Genomic DNA, 19,480 nt, shown 5'->3' with positions numbered 1-19,480 from the left:
CACCGCGGTGTGTGTGTGGGAGGGAGGGAATGGCACAGTCCAAACGATCAGAATCCCCATTCCGATCCATGTGCTGATTCCGGGACCGTCCACAGGCTGGATCCAGAAGGCAATTGGGCCAGATCCGGCCCCCAGGCCTTAGTTTGGCTACCCATGGGTTAGTGTCTTACCCTCCAGACCAGGAGAAAATAAGCTTGCTGCATCCTCCATGTGCCAGCACTTTAGATATTTGAAGATAGCTATCATATCTCCCCTCAGTCTCCTCTTTACCAGGCTAAACATACCCAAGCTCCCTCAACTGTTCCTCAATTGTCTTGTAAACAGAAATTCCCATATGATCCTTTGAAGATTGCTTCAATAGAACTAGCTGCATATGGGTCAAGTTAAGACAGTGACACTTTGGAAAGAAAGGAGACAATAAGCAGCTAAGAATTTATTTAGCAGGGTTTTTACCGTAAAATATTAAACACACAGTTTAGAACAGTCTGTTTTGCCTGAAAGTCTATAATTCCAATATACTTTGCTTTTAGTACTCTTTCCGGAATAATGTGTGCTGATTTGAAACTATTCTGTGTTCTCACTTACATTTTGGTACATATAAATAAATAAGAACAATAAAAGATAACATTCTGCATCTCCAAATGGAGTGAGGCACCAGCCTGTCTGTTCACACATTAAAATATCTGTGCTGTTGTTGCAATGGTACCTTTAAAAGTAATCATTAAAATGCACCTTGAAAGTGGGATAATAAGAAAACTACAGGAATATAACAATTTAGGAAATAACTGGGTGGATGAATTAGCCCTGGAGTAATGAGGCCACTGTGGATGTGATTACACATAGAAGCAGGCTATACTAAGGTCTAAAATATTTTTTCTTAAATTGTGGGTGTGGGGAGAGAGAAATCAGTCAATCAACTGACCAAAGGCCAGGTAAAAGGCCAGTGAGCAGACTGCCTGATAAGACAAACTTTCCTTCATTTGAAGACAAAAGCTACACATCTTGCAAGTCCCTGTATTAGAGTTGCTTGCCAAAGCCACGGTTGTTCTCAATAGCCTGGAGAAGTTTCTCCTTCAGTTTTCCTGTGGTTGAATAAGGTGGCAAAAGAAGGAGGTGAAAGCAGATCTGGGCCTCAGGGATATGTTCTTCTGTAAGTGACTTATGCGAGTGGATTGTTAGCTTCAAGGAGTCCATTCCTACCACAGGGACCCGGTCACTTCCTAAAACAAACACTAAATCGACAAGGAGGAGGATTAGACAATGCAAGGGCACAAACAGAAAATATTCAGACCATTCCAAACATCTTTTAATGCTACAATCTAGCTTTGCAAGTTGTCTTTCCTCCCCAGTAGAGTTTTGATCAAAAGTGTTAAGTTGTGGGTGAACGTATCAGACGACACAGCGATTCTTCAAACAGCTCTTGTTTATTCACAGGCCAGAACAGAACTGAACTGAACTGAAGGGTTCAGCCAGCCTGCTTATATAGAGCTCCACTACAACGCAACTGTAACAACTTTCTGTAACTATCCAATCACTGAACGTCAATTTCAATCCCTTATTTGCATATGTGGACCTGAGTGAAAACTATCTACAGTATCCCCCTGCTGGCCCAGGGTGAGAACTTCAGTACATAACATACTCAACTTTAATTCTGTGAACAGGTAGCATACTCTTGTCTACATCGCGGACCTGGGGGAAATCTACTCATTTGGAACTGGAGCAGAAGGGCAGCTTGGACAGGAAGGGAAATGTGACCGACTGATACCTCTTCCTATTGGCAGAAAATTCAACAGGGGTAAATCATGCTTATTGTTTCCTTAAGCAGAACTTTGTGTTCTTGTGCAAATTAAGGAAATTCCAAATTTAAGAACCATCTGTAAGGTAAAGGTAAAGGGACCCCTGACCATTAGGTCCAGTGCTGTTTCTATATACAAATTAAGAGAATCACTTGAGGTTTCAGTGCAGGATTTCAAGCGCAATGCTTGAAAGACAGGCTCACACCAGTTCATTTCCAGAAAAAGAGGGGCTTTCAATGAATGACCGCTTGAAGGTTGGGCCTTGCGAATGGGATACTTACACAGAAAGCCTTTTTTGTCCGCCAAAGTGAGTTCGTGGAAAACCTTCCAGAACATCCTTACGGTAGGGTGTGTTTCACTGTATATCCCCCAGTACATAGTGTTCTTCACAGAAAAGGGGAAGGAAAATGAAATCAGACAAAGCGAAAGATGAATAAGTGAAGCTTGAAAAAAATAAAATAAACCCAATATAATGATGGCCTAGCAAGTAGTTCCACACGCCCCACCCCTCTCCACCAACCTTCTCATATAACTCCCAGTCATAATTTGCGTTCCCAATCGCCACATCCATCAGTTCCTGAGGCTCAAAGAAGGCAACCATCCGTTCATCGAGGACTTTGTAAAACCCTCTCTTGAACTCTTGGAAAATTCCCTCCACTGATTTGTTGAAGACGTAATCCACATACTTGTTGACAAACTCCTTCCTTGAAGAAATGAGGGTAAAATATTTAATAAGTGGGTAGGTAATTTGACTGCCTAGATAGATAGATAGATAGATAGATACTTTAGCAGCCACCAGAAGGCCGCAGACCCATTTACAGGCAAACTCTGATTTGAATCTAGGTCTTCCTGGTCCAAATCCAGCACTCTATTCAATCATACTATGTTTGCATATGTTCACTTAATAGCAATGTACAAGTTCCTTTGCCAGGATCATTAACAGAGCTATTAGGGACTCCTAAAAATTAATGTTCTGGGCCTACTAGGATATACCGTGATGTAAAATGTACCAGTGGCCCAGAAGATTTGAATGGCCGGGGAGACACCATAATGAAACAATGTCTTGATCAAGATGGCAGCAGACCAGGAGATGCAATTCAAAATGGTTAGGGCTATTTTAACTGCAGATTGAAACACCTGTGTCTCTTCCTTTAGCCTAGCTACTGCTTTCCTTTTCTATATTCCACTTATTTGACTTGGATTTTTGGGGAAAGGAACCCTTGCAGATATCGACGAACGACTGTTGTTATCCACACGTGGAGTCCTTGGGGATAGGGCGAACTGAAAATCTGAAATGTACCGTATTTTTTGCTGTATAAGACTCACCTTTTCCGTCCTAAAAAGTAGGGGCGAATGTGTGTGCGTCTTATGGAGCGAATGCAGGCTGAGCAGCTATTCCAGAAGCCAGAACAGCAAGAGGGATTGCTGCTTTCACTGCGCAGCGATCCCTCTTGCTGTTCTGGCTTCTGAGATTCAGAATATTATTTTTTTTGTTTCCCCCCTCTAAAAACTAGTTGCGTCTTATGGTCAGGTGCATCTTAAGGAGCGAAAAATATGGTAAGATGTCACCAACATAACAGTCCAACCTGCATACTGCTTTTCAAAGGTCCTCTTCAAAGTAGTTCACGGTCAAAAGGTTTTTTTAAAAAAACCCTCACTAATAAAATCATGTCATTTTGAAGTTTTATGAATCTAAAACACAATAGTGTCTTTAAAAGTCCTAACAAAATAAACAAATTCCAGCTGTGGTCCCATCCCTCACCCGCCAATCGCCCTCAGACCCACCCTGACACATTTCCTGCCAACATCCTCGGGCATCATCACATACTTGTTTGAATTGTTCACAGCGACCGAACTGCCATTTGGAATTAAGTCGACATCCACGTTGTCCCAAGATATCTGGAAATATATGTTTAAGGAAAGGTACTGAAAACAAAGTCTCTCTCTCTCTCTCTCTCTCTCTCTCTCTCACACACACACACACACACACACACACACACACTGTAATTTTGTCACTTAACACTTGATAAGCTTCATACAATACCTTTAAGTTACAGGGAATTCTATGAACAGCTTTTGGCTAACGATGCAGTCATTAAAAGCCATTTTAGGGGTTCATGGACCAGGTACAAGCACCACGCCTGTTGAAATAGCTATACAGTGGTACCTCGGGTTACAGACGCTTCAGGTTACAGGCTCCGTGAACCCAGAAATAGTACCTTGGGTTAAGAACTTTGCTTCAGGATGAGAACAAAAATCGCTCAGTGGCAGCAGGAGGCCCCATTAACTAAAGTGGTACCTCAGGTTAAGAACAGTTTCAGGTTAAGAACGGACCTCTAGAACGAATTAAGTTCTTAACCCGAGGTACCATTGTATTTCTGTTGAAACAGCTATATTTCTAGGGAGAACCATTTGATTTTTTTTAATGAATTCCCATGACTGTTGCTTTTATATCATATTTTAGCCACATTCCAAAAAAGAGCCACCATCACTTGCAGGAAGAAGCACTCCAGAATATACCACAATGGAGTAGGGTGAAGAAGAAGAAAATTAGCCAATGAGGCAAAGCACATTTCAGGAGTTGCTTGCTTGCTGTTAACTTAAAAGACAAGCGATTCTTAGACATTACCAGGTGAAAGAGACACGGTGACCACGTCACAAGAAGAGAATATATATATATTTTTAGGTACTCACATTGTAAGTCAGTTCATGGATTGTTTCGAAGTCATCATGCTCATAATCAAGAACTGCCTGCAAACTCCTTGTTAACAAAACAAAAGGAAATAGAAATGGATATATTTTTACCCCTAAAATGTTTACAGCATATATTTTGAAGCCTTACTCAAACAGTTAAAAGAGTGGGAAAGGCCAACCCATCTGGTCTTATTTTCTTTCTTTTTATAATCATTTTTATTAGCTTTCAATTACAATAATCCAGTAATAGACTCATTGTAACAATGCCAAATTATAATACAATTACTAATACTGTACCAATCATTCAGATACCAAGTTATATAGTTTAGTGGTACCCTGCGTACTAGAATTGATGGCTTGATCATTTACTTTATTTCTGTGTTCCAAAATCTTATTAATTTCAATTACACTCCGGTCACAATAACAATCCCTTATATAACAATTGCAATATTAACAACTTCCATTCATACTGACACATTAAATGATTTATAAAAGTACAGGTGAGGCACTCAAACTATATCCTTGTTCTTCCTGTGTGTGGCAATGATTCTGTCCGTGATGTTTCTTCCTGTCCTTGTAAAACATTATGTCTATCTTTTCCTGGTTATTGCTGTTCTCCATCATGCCTTGGGCAGAGCTAATATCCCACTGTTGTTTCAGAAATTCCCCATCCATCTGGTCTTATTTTCTTCTTTGATTCTCAGTTTAGGGCCCCAAGTGTATGTCCATGTGTTTGGACATACCTCATCAAGCACATGTCAATCAATCTATCATTGCTCCTGGGCTCATTGCATCTGGCAGGGAAGAGATGGCTGTCTGGCTCCAGGAGGTGGTAAATTCCTTACTGAAATGGTGCGGTCCCAATCTTCCTAGGAGGCCCTAGTACAATTGTTCCTGAAAACCCTTCCTTTGAAGCAGCAAGTTCTTGTCTATAGGTAAGATGCTCAACTGAGCACCTGTTAGACAACTAAGTGGCTTATGTGGTTTCTAATAGCCTGATGCCAGGCTTTTTGGGGGGAGCCCTGTTTTGATTGCAGCAGTGCCTCCAAGTGGGGCAATGGATTTAACCCTTTCCACACACAGTTTCTTCCTACCTAAACTGTTTCCCAAGGTACTATAAGAACTCAGTGGGGGTGGGGAACCAAAACAAGACAAATATCAGAAGATCTGATTGGTGACTTCCATGTCTTGCATCATTTTGTTTCAAATCAGGGGTGGAGGCATCCCTACAGATTTTGCTAGACTCCCCAAACTCCTGGTGGTCAGCATGTCCAATGGTCAGGGCCTGCCATGTAGCAACATCTAGGCTGCCAGAACTTCCTTACTCTTGCCTAAAATCATCTCACAGTACTGAGGTTCCCTTTACTTGTGGAGGCTGAATCTTGGGGCTGAATGTGACACGGCCTTTGTAAGTTTAAATGGATAGAATATCCTATAGTTAGGAGACTCAGCCTGGTCCTACCAAGCAAAACAAGAAACTGGAAACTACGGGAAAAGGTGGGAAGAATTCAAGCCACTTACCTCCCTAAGACAGGGCTTAGCTCCTTCAGATCATCAAGGGTAGGTTTCTTGCCCAGCAGTTTTTTAAAGGCAGCAAGCGGGAAAGGCACGTAGGCAGTGACTCTGTTGAACATGGAGAGCCCGAGGAGGATCCCAAAGAAAAGATATTTATTCTTCTCCACCGAGGGCTGCAAGGATACAAGATCACAGAAATGGGTTGGATGTTCTAAGGCAGATGTACCTTAAGAAGGAAACTGGTCTGTTATGGACAAACCAAGGCCAGCGGCAGAGCGACATCCTGGGAGTGTTTTATTTTACCTGGCTGGAATGTGTCCTAGAACTCTTGTTTCTCTGTATGGGAGGATACAGAGGGGGATGTGAGTGTAGCTTGGGGCTGACTACACACCATACTTTTAAAGCACATTCTTTCCCTCCAGGGGCGCCAACTTATAAAAAACATTGGGGGAGCCCACGAAAGCTCATGAATAATTAATAAGCTCATGAATATGCAAATAAAGTGGCGCCGCCTCCTCGTGAGCGAATAGGGGAGAGCGTGCTGCGCCTATTAATCAGCTCCGAAGGAAATTGGGTGGAGCTTTTGCTTGGGAGGGAGGGCAGGAGGCATGCAGCCCGACCCTGTGCATTTTTGGCTGGGGGAGGGGCGGCGGTGGTGCTCTGCTGGAGGGGCGCCCGAGATTATTGGGGCGGAGCCCCCCAAACGATTTTTTGAGGGGGCTCGGGCCCCCTCAGGTCCCATGGAGTCGGCACCTATGCTTGCCGCCGCTCCTGGAAGCTCCGCTGCGCACCACCTCCCTCCAGCCAGGTGACTCCGCCGCCCGCCGGTCCATCCATCCACCGGCCCCTTCCGCGCGCCGGCGGCTTTCTCTCCTTTTGCGCGCCCGCCACTCCCTTCCACGCACGGGGACTCCATTCCGGGGGCTGCCTGCAGCCGCGTATGTGAGGCAGCCTGTGCCGGGGACAGCCGAGGGGAGGGGACTGGAGGAGGAGGAGGAGGCGGCGGCGAGGGCGGAGGGAGCGGGCGAGCCGCGGCGGAGCTGGAAGGGGAATTTCAAAACAAGCTGCGCGAGGGAAGGAGGGAGCCGAGCTGGCAGGCGAGGCGGAGCACCCGCGGAGCTGGCAAGCCGGGGAGGGGGCGCCCGTCGGGGGCTGGCGGCGCGGGTGTGGGGATTGATGCTGGAGGGGCGCCCGAGATTATTGGGGGGGCAGAGCCCCCCCAAACAAATTTTTGAGGGGGCTTGGGCCCCCTCAGGCCCCATGGAGTCGGCGCCTATGTTTCCCTCAAAGAATTCTGGGCACTGTAGTTTGTTAAGGGTTGTTGGGCACTGGAACCCTGTGAGGGCAAACTACAGTGCCCAGAATCCTTTGAAGGAAAGAATGTGTTTTGAGTATGCTTCAGAGGAATAGGACAGTGCTACCTTGGTTCTCAAACTTAATTCATTCTGGGAGTCCGTTTGACTCCTGAAACCGTTCGAAACCCAAGGCGCGGCTTCCGATTGGCTGCAGGAGCTTCCTGCACTCAAGCGGAAGCCGCGTCGGACGTTCAGCTTCCAAAAAATGTTCACAAACCAGAACACTTACTTCTGGGTTTGCAGCGTTTGTGTTCCGATTTGTTCAGCAACTAAGCCATTTGAGAGCCAATGTACCACTGTATGTACACAGCCCTACTGTAGAAAAGCAATAAAAATTTCATTTGGGCTCTGTCTACTTTCACCTCTGGCCCCACACACCTGTGGCATGTGGACATCAGAAGGGAATGTGCCCACTGGCTTAAAAAAGGGGTTGGGGGGTGTCACCTACGTCTGACCTAGATGTTTGTTTCGGCCAGGTCCTCTGTCTGAAATACTTACCCTAGAAGGAAACCATATGGGGGAGTTTTGCTCACAGCACATAAACATCCCATAGTCTGGCTGCACCATCTCCTCAAACACATAGGAAAAGAACTCAAACAAGACCCCTCCGGTTTCGTGACCAGGCATCTCGCCTTCAAATTCAACCTACAAGCCAAAAATAAAAACCAACCATATTAACCTCACAAAAGGAGAGAACAGAAAATAGGAAAAGCACATTTACTAGGCCACCCAATCTTTAATTGTTAGGGGCCCCTTTTTTTGAGGCCCTGTTCAGGAGTCTGTACATGGGAGAGATATAAGATGGGATATATTTGGGGCTGTAGGAAACAGATTGAGGTTGAATCCTGACAAGACAGAAGCACTGTTTTTGGGGGACAGGACGTGGGCAGGTGTGGAGGCTCCCTGGTCCTGAATGGGGTAACTGTGTCCCTGAAGGACCAGGTGCGCAGCCTGGGAGTCATTCTGGACTCACAGCTGTCCATGGAGGCGCAGGTCAATTCTGTGTCAAGGGCAGCTGTTTACCAGCTCCATCTGGTACGTAGGCTGAGACCCTACCTGCCTGTGCACTGTCTCTCCAGAGTGGTACATGCTCTAGTTATCTCTCGCTTGGACTACTGCAATGCGCTTATGTGGGGCTACCTTTGAAGGTGACCCGGAAACTACAACTAATCCAGAATGTGGCAGCTAGACTGGTGAATGGGAGCGGCCGCCGAGACCATATAACACCCATCTTGAAAGACCTACATTGGCTCCCAGTACATTTCTGAACACAATTCAAAGTGTTGATGCTGACCTTTAAAGCCCTAAATGGCCGCGGTCCAGTATACCTGAAGGAGTGTCTGCATCCCCATCGTTCTGCCCAGACACTGAAGTCCAGCTCCGAGGGCCTTCTGGCGGTTACAGGGAACCAGGCAGAGGGCCTTCTTGGTGGTGGCACACGCCCTGTGGAACGCCCTCCCACCAGATGTCAAAGAGAAAAACAACTACCAGACTTTTAGAAGACATCTGAAGGCAGCCCTCTTAAGGGAAACTTTTAATCTTTAATTGACTATTGTATTTTAATATTCTGTTGAAAGCCGCCCAGAGTTGTGGAAATGGAAATAGGCAGCACCCAGGAAAACAACGTCACACATGTAAAAAAATAAAAGCAAACGAAACAAACAAACCTCACCAAATAATGTGCTTCAAATTTGTCCAGAGCTGAGTGACATGCTATTTGATATTAGGATTGTCTTTCCTTGTCGGAATATCCCCAGTTTGCCCAATCCAGACCTAGTCATTGAGGTCGTTTCACCTAGTTCCAGAGTTTAGCCCTGAACAACATGACTATGCATTACTTTAGCAGGCCTTAGGCAGCTTACCAAGAGTTGCATTTTCAGGCTAATGTCCTCTACTTGACTCAGTTTGCGCAAAGTATCTTCCACAAGGTTCTTGCGTCGTACCCTCAAAGGGAAGACAGGCAGTTTAGGGAGTTCGCCTTTTCTCAGGAGTTTATTGCGTACCAATGTATCACAAGCATTGGCCTTTACAATCTGCGGAAAGCGGCACATATTTAATAAGTGCTTCAGAGAAGCTAGGTAGGCATTCATTGTGTTAAGTTGTGGGTGGACATATCAGACGGCATACCGATTCTTCAAACAGCTCTTCTTTATTCAGAGGCCAGAACAGAACTGAACTGAAGGGTTCAGTCAGCCTGCTTATATAAAGCTCCAGTACAATGTAACTGTAACAATTTTCTAAAACTATCCAATCACTGAACGTCACTTTCGATCCCTTATTTGCATATCTATCTACAGTATCCCCCTGCTGGCCCAGAGTGAGAACTTCAGTACATAACAAATTGCTAAGTACCATATACTAATCGGGAAAGAAACTCAAGGCAGGCAGGAGTCCCTGAAGGAATGAAAGGCATAATGAGAAATAATTCCAATGAGAGAGAAGAGTGGGAGGTTATATTTTTTAAAATCCAGTTGCGGCTGCACAAAACACTTAAATGATGAGCTGGAGGGATGGGGGAAGAGACAAACATACATTTTTTTATTTATTAAATTTATATATTGCCCTCCCTCGGACAGGGTTCCCCATCCCTGTCCTCTGGAAGAGTCACTTCCACATAGCTAATGGCCTGGAGGAGCAAACACAATTCTGTTCCTCCATTATGCACCCGTCTCTGCATGCAGAGACTCCTGCACACTAAGAAGAGTGGGAAAATAAGAACCAAATCCACCGTAGCCTTTCGTCTCACAAGAAATAGTAGAAGAGCAAGGCTGGGTTAACAATCATTTAGGTATCACCCTTACCTCTTGCAGGTTATAAGACTCGTAATCAAATATTTCCATCTTCGTCAGCGGATTGTAGACAAAAGGAAAGCAGCACAAAGAGATGGGACAGTTGTCCTCTTTGTCCAATTTCTTGCAAAGAAAGAATGTTGTTTAAAAGAATGGGTTCATGTGGTAGGTCAAACAAACATACTCCCTTTTCCAGCAGTCTTTGGTCTCCACCCAACTTTGACTCTCTCACATACACTTTTCTGTGGCAAGAATAAAGATGGTGTCGTTTGCCATATGGCAGCCATTACCACAATTCTCAAATGCTTTCATCCCTGTGTGATTCAAACGTTGATTACACTGATACAAAATGGCTACCCTTCCACAATGGATGCTGTTTATTAACGTGTGAACAGCTAACTCAAACAAGGTAGCTTCTTCACTTTGGAAAGTTCACTTTGAATAAGGGACAAAAATCTAAATAGGAGCCGACTTCAGTTTGTGTTCTGCCCTTTACAAAACAAACTAGTTCGGCTCACGTTCAGTTCAATTCATCCAAAGGATCCTCAGAATGTGACAAGCTGCTGTATATGTAATTTCACATATACTGCTATGTAAAATAAAGTTCAGACTAATAGAACATCAAAACATGCACACTGGAATGAGAATTGTTTAGTTTTCCCAATGATCTTTAAGCTTAGACCCCAAGATTTTAAGAGCAAAAAACACATGTAAGCGATTGCACTTGAAGGTGAACTAGAAATAATTCAACGTTCTAACCCAAAATGAAATAAATTCTCTCACCCTTATCAAATTTGTGCAAGATACACGAGCTTGGCATTTCTTAGCTTTTTGACACAAAGCAATCATACTTACCATGGCTTCCACCCATACATGCCACCTTGCCAAATCTGCAAAGGGATTAATTATTTGACGGATTTCATCAATGTAGAAGTTGCTTAGCGGGAGCTTGCAGTTAGCCCTCTTGTTGACCTTGAAGGACAAGCAGAAGAAGGTTGAGGTCCGTATGATTTTACACCTAGAAATACCGTATTTTTCGCTCAATAGGATGCACCCGACCATAGGACACACCTTGTTTTAGAGGGGGAGAACAAGGTGCCCCTTCCATTTCTCTTCCCGCTTGGCTGAGGGGGCGCTGCGCAGCTCTCCCTCTCTGCTGAAGACAGGAGAGTCTTGCTCTCCCGGCTTCAGCAAAAGGAACCCAAGCGCTCCCTCCGCGCTCTGGAGGCTTCGCGTTGCTATCCCTGAAACCAAGGAGCCTGCATTCGCTCCATAGGACACACACACATTTCCCCTTAATTTTTGGAGGGGAAAAAGTGCATCCTATAGAGAGAAAAATACGATAGCTACCAGATCATCAGCCCACATTTACAAGATGTTGCCTACCTTGTAAAGCTTTTTCAGGACTTCCAGGAGAGGTAACAACACCTGGCAGGCAGGGTAATATGAGTAACAGGGCAGCTGAGAGAGCACCACTTTCTTCAGCATCTGAACTATTCGGTCTAAATGCGAGGCTGGCAAGAAGGACCAACATTTTTCTGAAAGAAGAAAAAGAACATGCAAATCTTGTTCTACTTCCCCACAGCTCACTATTCAGATAGGAATATTTCCCCACACAAGCAGTCCTGTTTTCTTCTGCTTGTTGTCCTGCTGCAACAAACTTCTTATTTAAAGTGCATCAGATTACCTGAGGTTGGTTAGGCTGAGAGGCAGTGCAGGCCCTGTCGACATTTCCATTCCACCTTAAGGAACAGACATGGGATTGTTACGTGTCACATATCTGTTCACATTCCAGCACAGTATGCTGGGAACTTCCGTTGTGTGTATAGTTTTTGCTTTTGCTGTTCTCTCTGACATGATAATAATAATAATAATAATTATTATTATTATTTATTATTTATACCCCGCCCATCTGGCTGAGTTTCCCCAGCCAATCTGGGCAGCTTCCAATCAAGTGTTAAAAACAATACAGCATTAAATATTAAAAACTTCCCTAAACAGGGCTGCCTTCAGATGTCTTTTAAAGATAAGATAGGTGCTTATTTCCTTGACATCTGATGGGAGGGCATTCCACAGGGCGGGTGCCACTACCGAGAAGACCCTCTGCCTGGTTCCCTGTAACCTCACTTCTCGCAATGAGGGAACCGCTAGAAGGCCCTCGGCACTGGATCCCAGTGTCCGGGCTGAACGATGGGGGTGGAGACGCTCCTTCAGGTATACAGGACCGAGGCCGTTTAGGGCTTTAAAGGTCAGCACCAACACTTTGAATTGTGCTTGAAACGTACTGGGAGATGACATGAGAGAGAGACGACATGTTTCTTTGTCCTGATTTATGCTTAATAAATCTGTAGTTGTAGTATGCTTCCACAAGCCTCACGCCTATTCTGTGTGAGCAGTTTGATCTGCTTATAGTGTGCCCTGGCTCAGAAGCCCGGGTTGCTGATTTACATCGGAGCAGAGGTGATGGTCTTCGCAGTGGGATGGCTGGAAGGAGTGGGATGGCTGGAAGGAGTGGGATGGCTGGAAGGAGACGGCCCAGCCGGGGATAACCAGCTGGCCTCCTGGCCCTCTGCATGCCGACAGGCCCAAGGTCAGCTAGTGAGCTTCATGTCTGAGTGGGCATTTGAACTCTGGCCTCCCAGGTCCAAGACTGACACACTAATCACTGCACCACACTTGGCATTCTGCTTCTCATCAAAATATCTAGAAATCTTTGGGGGTGGGGCAACACTGGGGTCTCCTCGAGGGCATTTTGCCTCAAAACTGAAGCTGACCCCATTTCATCAGGCACACCAACTCACTTGCAAGCTTCACTTCCGACCGTTATGAACCTAGAAACTCCCATCTCCATTCCTCAAATAAATCACTGGATTTTATAGAATTCCATTATCCACACCAAGTTCTGTGCAAGGACAGTGGAATGATGTCAACTTGGCTTCTAAGACAGACAGGACTGTGTCTGCTATCCTTCTATGGAAGCCCAAGAGAAGACAGATTCATGGTTCCTGGGAATCAGCGCTTTCATTGTAAAGATGCTGCAAGTTTTTAACGAGTGGCATTGTGCAGGCAGCAATGCCAACCAAAATCTCAAAAGCTGGCCAAGCAAGACTTGCAGCAGCTGGACATGGGAGTTCAGCTCTCAGCAAAACTATCTGAACCTCCCCATGGCAAGTAAACCAAGGATGAATTGCAAAATACGACTTAAGCTGGTCAATGCAAAATGGGAGCAAATGTACCCTGAGCAAGATTTACACAGGTCACAGGAGTCCAGAATTTCTTTGCAGAATTGCTAATTGCAGGGGCTTCAAATATATGTTACTTCTTAGGACGCATGCATACCCCACGAAAAGAACTGCTTAGGTTTGTGTCCCTTCAAGACTCTAGCTTTTCATGAGCATACTCCCAACAGTTGTCATATCTACCTGTCAGATGGCAATGGTGGTTGCTCGTGAGTAACCAGTCAGGACTCCGACCTGTCTTTTACAGGTTTTATTTTGGTGCAAAACTATTTACAGTGCAGAGCCACAAGGTCATGTCTGCCTCAGTCGCTAGCGGAATCCAGGAGTGGTCATTTCCGGGTCTTCCCCCAGCATAAGAGCTTCGTCACCCCCAGCCTTTTCCTTCCTTCTTTGCATTTTACACCTCTGCGCAAGGTGGGCGTGGAGCAGTGCTGAGGCTCCCAGCAGCATCCTCTGGTCCTTTCCCCTCTTCCCCGCTGGAGGTGTGGCTTTCCTCACCACAGGAAGAGGAACTGCTTTGCAAGATTTTCTGAGGATCCCTGTAACCCAACTACCCCTCTGCTTCCCCACCCTGTTCCGATGGCAGTATCCTGACACTACCTAAGCAAGAAGAACTGCTGCACTAAGGACTTCCTGGGAGCCTATTTTTACCTCTAGCCTGTTCCAAACCCATGGGACGTCACATTTTGGAAATCCAGGCTCACATCGTGACCACATACCGATATCACACTAAACTGCGGTTTCATGTGACCAGTTGGTGGGGAGGAAACCAACCCTCCAATTACCTAGAATGTCCAAAGAGCGTTTGCTCAGGCCATTGACAGCCTTTGCAAAGGGAATAGCCAAATGCTGCATCTTCTGGGCTTCCAGCGCTGCACAGCACTCAGGCAGCAGGAGGAAGCTGGAGAGAGCCTCCTGGTGAGGAGAGTTCAGTGGAAGGGCAGGAATCAGGTTGTCCAGCAAAGAAGAAAAGATCTACAGCCGATTTTGCAAAAAAGAAAGAAAAACAGCGTGTTTAACTGGGTATGGATTGCAAACACCAGCTCCTACCTCCTTACAGTTAACTTCTTTTTAGCTTTACTTTTGTAAATAACTTTACATGTAGGAATTGGAGCACACTGCTAAGGCCTTCCTATTGGCTCTGACATCTGTAGGGCTAGACAGTTCAAAGGGCAGCAGCAAAACAACCCAACAGAAGCCAAGGCTGTGTACAATTGTAATGCACACGGCACTTTTGCACGTAGCTGTTTGTAATTGTACACACCGTTGAGTACTAACATCCTTGATGTCTGTACACAGAGGCGGGCATGTTTTCAAACTAGTGTGCAACGGTGATCTCTCTTCCCCTCACTTAAGGTGGATCTAGACACGGGGCGGGGGACACACTATAAGTAAGTCAGAAATTAGCTTGTTATAACAAAAGGAAAAAATCTCTACGGAAAACCACATTTTGAAATTTCCTGCTCTCCAGCACCATCTGGTGTTGCATGTTTATAGCGCATTCAAATTGCTGTTTCTTTACCAATGTAGCCGAGTCCTTAACGTGGTATTTTTAATACTCTCTCTCTTTCAAATAAGGGGGTTTTAAACTGTTGTGTTGATTAGAGGTTGATTAGATTAGACTTAGAGGCAACTAAGTCACTGCACCGCAATGTCAGTAGACCTGAGAAAGCACTCTCAGTGTACACACGTATGCAGCAAGCCATTGAGAAGGGCATTCTCAGCACAAACTGGATCATAACCGTTCCAGCTGCTTTAGACTGACAAGAGGGACAGGGGGGTGATATCATATGAACAGCACCCCCTCCCCAAAAAAGGCGCTTGCATCCAGAACAGAGTGCATGTTATCACCCATTGTGCACATGCTCTTCGAAATCCATCAGAGATTACAAGCCTAAGGAAAATCAGTCTAAGGGGTGGCACTGCCAGTCAGTTGCTCCTTGGTCCCAGTGTTGCTCCTTATAGAACTCAAAGAGGGAGAAGAAGGATGGAGACAAACTTCGAAATGGTTGGCTCTGTCTCCACATACTGTCGGCCTCTTCGCCTTCTGCCCTACAAGTCTCCATGGGAACCAGTCTCGCCACTGGGGGGGGAGGACCACTCAAACCCAAATGTTGACACTAGGAAAAAGGGGTCTTTCCTCCCTTACCCTGCCAGCAATCCAGTCCCTTGTAGCAAGTTCCTCAAGCATTTCTCTCGCTTTCCGAAGATCCACTGCTACGCAGCAGCCAGTCTCCATGGCAGATCTGGGGGTAAAGTTACCATTTTGACACTTTATACAGTGGTCTTCAGGTTACAGATGCTTCCAGTTACAGACTCCACTAACCCAGAAATAGTACCTCAGGTTAAGAACTTTGCTTCAGGGTGAGAACAGAAATCGCGCGGTGGCGGCGCGAGGCCCCATTAGCTAAAGAGGTACCTCCGGCAAAGAACAGTTTCAGATTAAGAACGGACCTTCAGAATGAATTAAGTTCTTAACCCGAGGTACCACTGTACAGTGGATGCTCAGGTTGTGAACGTGATCCGTGTGAGAGGCACGTTCGCAACCCGCAGCACCGCATCGGTGCACGCACGGGTTGAGATTCTGTGCATGCGCAAAGCACAATTTAGTGCTTCTGCGCATGTGCCAAAACCCGGAAGTAACCTGTTCTGGCACTTCCGGGTTCAGCATGGTGCGCAACCCAAAAATGCGCAATCCGAAGCATCTCTAACCCGAGGTATGACTATGTAAGAAAATCAAAATAATTTCCTTACAAAACATCCGGGCGTCTTCTGCATGTTTCATCCCATGCAGTGAAGACTACTTACCGTGGTTTCAGAAAACTTGCTGCTAAACAAGGAGAGGAAGAAAATATTGCTTCGATTTCTCTGCAGAAAAAGGGGAAGAAAACCAATTTTAAAAACCAGCAACAAGTCAGCCTGGTTACAGGCGTGTTGGATTTCATGTAAGCACTCTGTCTGGGGGTACCGGTGGATCATTTAGAAATAGTTTAAAATCCAGCTTACAGGAACCCTAGTAATTGCTATGTTAATACTTTTGGATTATGAAGTGTTCCATATTAACATATTAATCCTATGTTTTTGGAAGCAGGACCCAGGAAGTACGCTTAGGATTGCATTCTAAATAGAGCTTAAATCTGGGATGGAGAACCTGCAGTTCTCCATAGGTTGTTGGCCTCCCAAATAACATTAGTCTCAAACATCATGGTCAATGGTTGGTATTGATGGGAGTTGTAGTCTAGCAACATCAGGAGGGCCACAGTTTATGCTGTCATAAACAGAAGCAAGGGAACATCCAGTTGCCAACACCCAAGTAAGACTCATCATAAAATTAATTGTCTGCAGCAGGGGTTCCCAAACTGTGGACTATAGACCACTAGGGGTCCATGAGTGTAATTCAGCTGTGTCTGTGTTCATGTGGATTCCATTGCATTATATATATTCACATCGATTTTTAATTGCATTTTTACTGCTTCTTTTACTTTCTGTATTGTATCTTACTGATTCACAGCCTATGGCATTCCAAGTTGTAATGCAACAAGATATAATTGCCATAAGAAATAAAAAATAAGACAGCATCAAGCACGGTGCACTGCAACAACAGGCAGAAAAATATTTAAGTAGTCTCCTGAGACCCTCAGCAATCTTCAAGTGGTCCGTGATGGGGAAAGTTGGGGAACCACAGCCCCAGCAAAATGGGCAGGGTATGAATAATAAAGTTGTTGTTGTTGTTGTTGTTGTTGTTGTTGTCGTCGTCATCATCATCATCATCATCCGGCTTATACAATAAATTGTAAATCTGTCTAATGTTTTGGAAAGGATCGTTGCAATAATAGAATTAAGAATGCCATTATTGACAGAAAGCAGAACTGTCTACAGTGGCTCTCCAACGATGTCTTAGTTGTAAAGCCTGATAAAAACAGGATTGAAGGTTTATGCTCTGTTTTTTTCTCCCATTAAAGGAAAAGAAAATATAGACTGCAACCTTTTGGCCGTCTGCCGCGTCACACTTTCAGCTGTTGCCAACAACCACTTCTCCATCAGTGCCCTGTCCATCATGCTAATCTTTGGCAAGGTTTCCATAGAGGTGGGTGTATTTGCATATGCAGAATCCTTTGAAACAAAAACACGTCACATACAAAACAAAATGTCATATCAGAGAGTATCCCCCAGTGTCACATGGCTAATCATTGAGAATAGAAGCCCAACAGGGACAGAGATCATCTTCACAGAATTGTAGAGTTGGAAGGGACACCTCCCACCACAAGAGTCATTTACAGCAACCCCCTGGAATGCAGGAATCTCAACAAGGCAGATGGTCCTTCAACCTCTGCCCATAACCCCCCCAATGAAGGATAGTCCCCCTCCCACTTTCCGAGGGAGCCTGTTCCACTGTTGAATAGCTCCCACCATCAGAAAGTTCTTCCTGATGTTTTGTCCAGAAGCGGTGCACAGGTTTGGGATGAGGTACGGGCCGCTCAAATTTGGTCCAAATAGTTTAAAACAGGCTTCCTCAAACTTGGCCCTCCAGGTGTTTTTGGCCTACAACTCCCATGATCCCTAGCTAGCAGGACCAGTGGTCAGGGATGATGGGAATTGTAGTCTCAAAACATCTGGAGGGCCGAGTTTGAGGAAGCCTGGTTTAAAAGATCAGCTGGTGAAAACTTAGCTGTAGTGAAAACTACAGCTGCAGTTCACTGTTATAGCTGAATACTGGGACAATTCACAAAATGCCATGCAGAATGTGCAAGTGTATCTATAGGTTTCAATATACTCCAGATAGAATTATCTCAGCAATCCTTATAAACAGCCTGGTTAGGAAGCTCAGAATTATTCTTCCCATACTGCACCTGGGGTCAGGGGGAGGAACGTAGAAGCAGAGAAAGAGGAAAAGGCTGAACACCTTAGGCAAGCCACAATGTAGTGAGTTCAGGCCCAAGCTGTGGTTTGAACTCAAGAGTTTCAGCCTCATTATCTTCAGTTATTACTAAAGTTATTATTAGCAGTTCGCCAAAGCTAGAAGTATGCTGCTGCATTATTTTATTTCTCTATGCATTGCTTCCTATGAGCCATCCTGAAGTGCTTTGCAATAGAATAAAAACATATATAAACAGCTCTATAAATATATTTAAAAACTCAAAACACACACAGAAAGAGAGCTCAAGAGAACAACAGTACAGTGGAAACTCAGTTGTCGAACGTAATCCATTCCAGAAGATCGTTTGACTTCCAAAACGTTTGACAACCAAGGCACAATAGGCGGACAGCAATTTTGATGGGAGAAAATGGAGGAATGCGCCTCAGAAGCCGTTCTGAGGCGCGTTCACAAATGGAAGCATTCAACTTCCAGGTTTTCAGCATTCGGGTTCCAAATCATTTGGCTTCCAAGACACTCGAAAACCAAGGTTCTACTGTATATACATAAAATCAAATCAGATCCAATGCAGATATCCACTGGGATAAAAAACCTCCATTGAGAAGGCTTGTTGAAAGCCGACATGAACAAGCTATTTATGGCTGTGCCCCCATCCTTTAGAAAACACCCCAAAGTCAACAGAATATACAGAAAAGGTGAGCCATCTACCTGCTTCCGAAGCACTGTGGCAAAGGTGACGTATGGGCCAGCAAAAATCCGTTTTACTCGGACACCCAGCAATTCTGCAATGAACATGAAAGCGGATCAGCCCTAAGTGCTCAACCCATGTTAACTGGGCTTCTTTTCCTGGTACTTTCCCTTCCCTCTTCTCCTGGGATCATCAAAGCAAATTCTACAGGGACCATTTTGGGGTATCCACAAAAGACTATTTAATCAGGAGAAGCTGTGCAAGCCCTGAGTCAGTAGCTTAATGCAGCAGTGGACGACCAATAAACTGGGTTTGAATCTGGGGAAGACAGTTCTGTGGGTAGGTGGCTCCTGGGTCAGAAAGAAAGGGATTGGGAACCCATGGCCCTGCAGATACTGCTGGACTACAGTTCCCTGCCAATTGGCCAGGCTGGCTGGGGCTGATGGGAAATGGAGTCCAACGACATCCACAAGCACACAGATTCCACATCCCTGATACAGGATACAGACCACAGTAGATTCAGTATTA

The 19,480-nt window shown here is 45.1% G+C and overlaps 1 protein-coding gene across 4 annotated transcripts in view; it reads right to left on the bottom strand.

The window, feature by feature from the left end:
* Positions 1–408: 408 nt before the first annotated feature.
* The window catches only part of LOC309539910 (putative E3 ubiquitin-protein ligase HERC6), a 112,934-nt gene continuing 93,862 nt past the window's right edge, over positions 409–19,480 (bottom strand). For all 4 annotated transcript variants that reach the window (XM_082236347.1, XM_082236345.1, XM_082236346.1 and 1 more), the window contains exons 8-23: positions 18,973–19,046; positions 17,374–17,501; positions 16,197–16,256; positions 15,538–15,634; positions 14,174–14,363; positions 11,536–11,687; positions 11,005–11,121; positions 10,162–10,272; positions 9,223–9,393; positions 7,859–8,005; positions 6,012–6,178; positions 4,491–4,557; positions 3,625–3,695; positions 2,317–2,500; positions 2,078–2,180; positions 409–1,232 (exon numbers count right to left, since the gene is read on the bottom strand). In XM_082236347.1, coding sequence (XP_082092473.1) covers positions 1,018–1,232; positions 2,078–2,180; positions 2,317–2,500; positions 3,625–3,695; positions 4,491–4,557; positions 6,012–6,178; positions 7,859–8,005; positions 9,223–9,393; positions 10,162–10,272; positions 11,005–11,121; positions 11,536–11,687; positions 14,174–14,363; positions 15,538–15,634; positions 16,197–16,256; positions 17,374–17,501; positions 18,973–19,046 — 2,054 coding nt within the window. In that variant the 3' untranslated portion in view covers positions 409–1,017. The remainder of the gene's footprint in view (positions 1,233–2,077; positions 2,181–2,316; positions 2,501–3,624; positions 3,696–4,490; positions 4,558–6,011; positions 6,179–7,858; positions 8,006–9,222; positions 9,394–10,161; positions 10,273–11,004; positions 11,122–11,535; positions 11,688–14,173; positions 14,364–15,537; positions 15,635–16,196; positions 16,257–17,373; positions 17,502–18,972; positions 19,047–19,480) is intronic.

This window comes from Podarcis vaucheri (assembly GCF_965113315.1).
Source record: "Podarcis vaucheri genome assembly, chromosome: 9".
Classification (NCBI taxonomy): Eukaryota; Metazoa; Chordata; class Lepidosauria; order Squamata; family Lacertidae; genus Podarcis; species Podarcis vaucheri.
The sequence above is the reverse complement of the archived record's forward strand: the minus strand, read 5'-3'. Positions and strand labels throughout refer to the sequence as shown.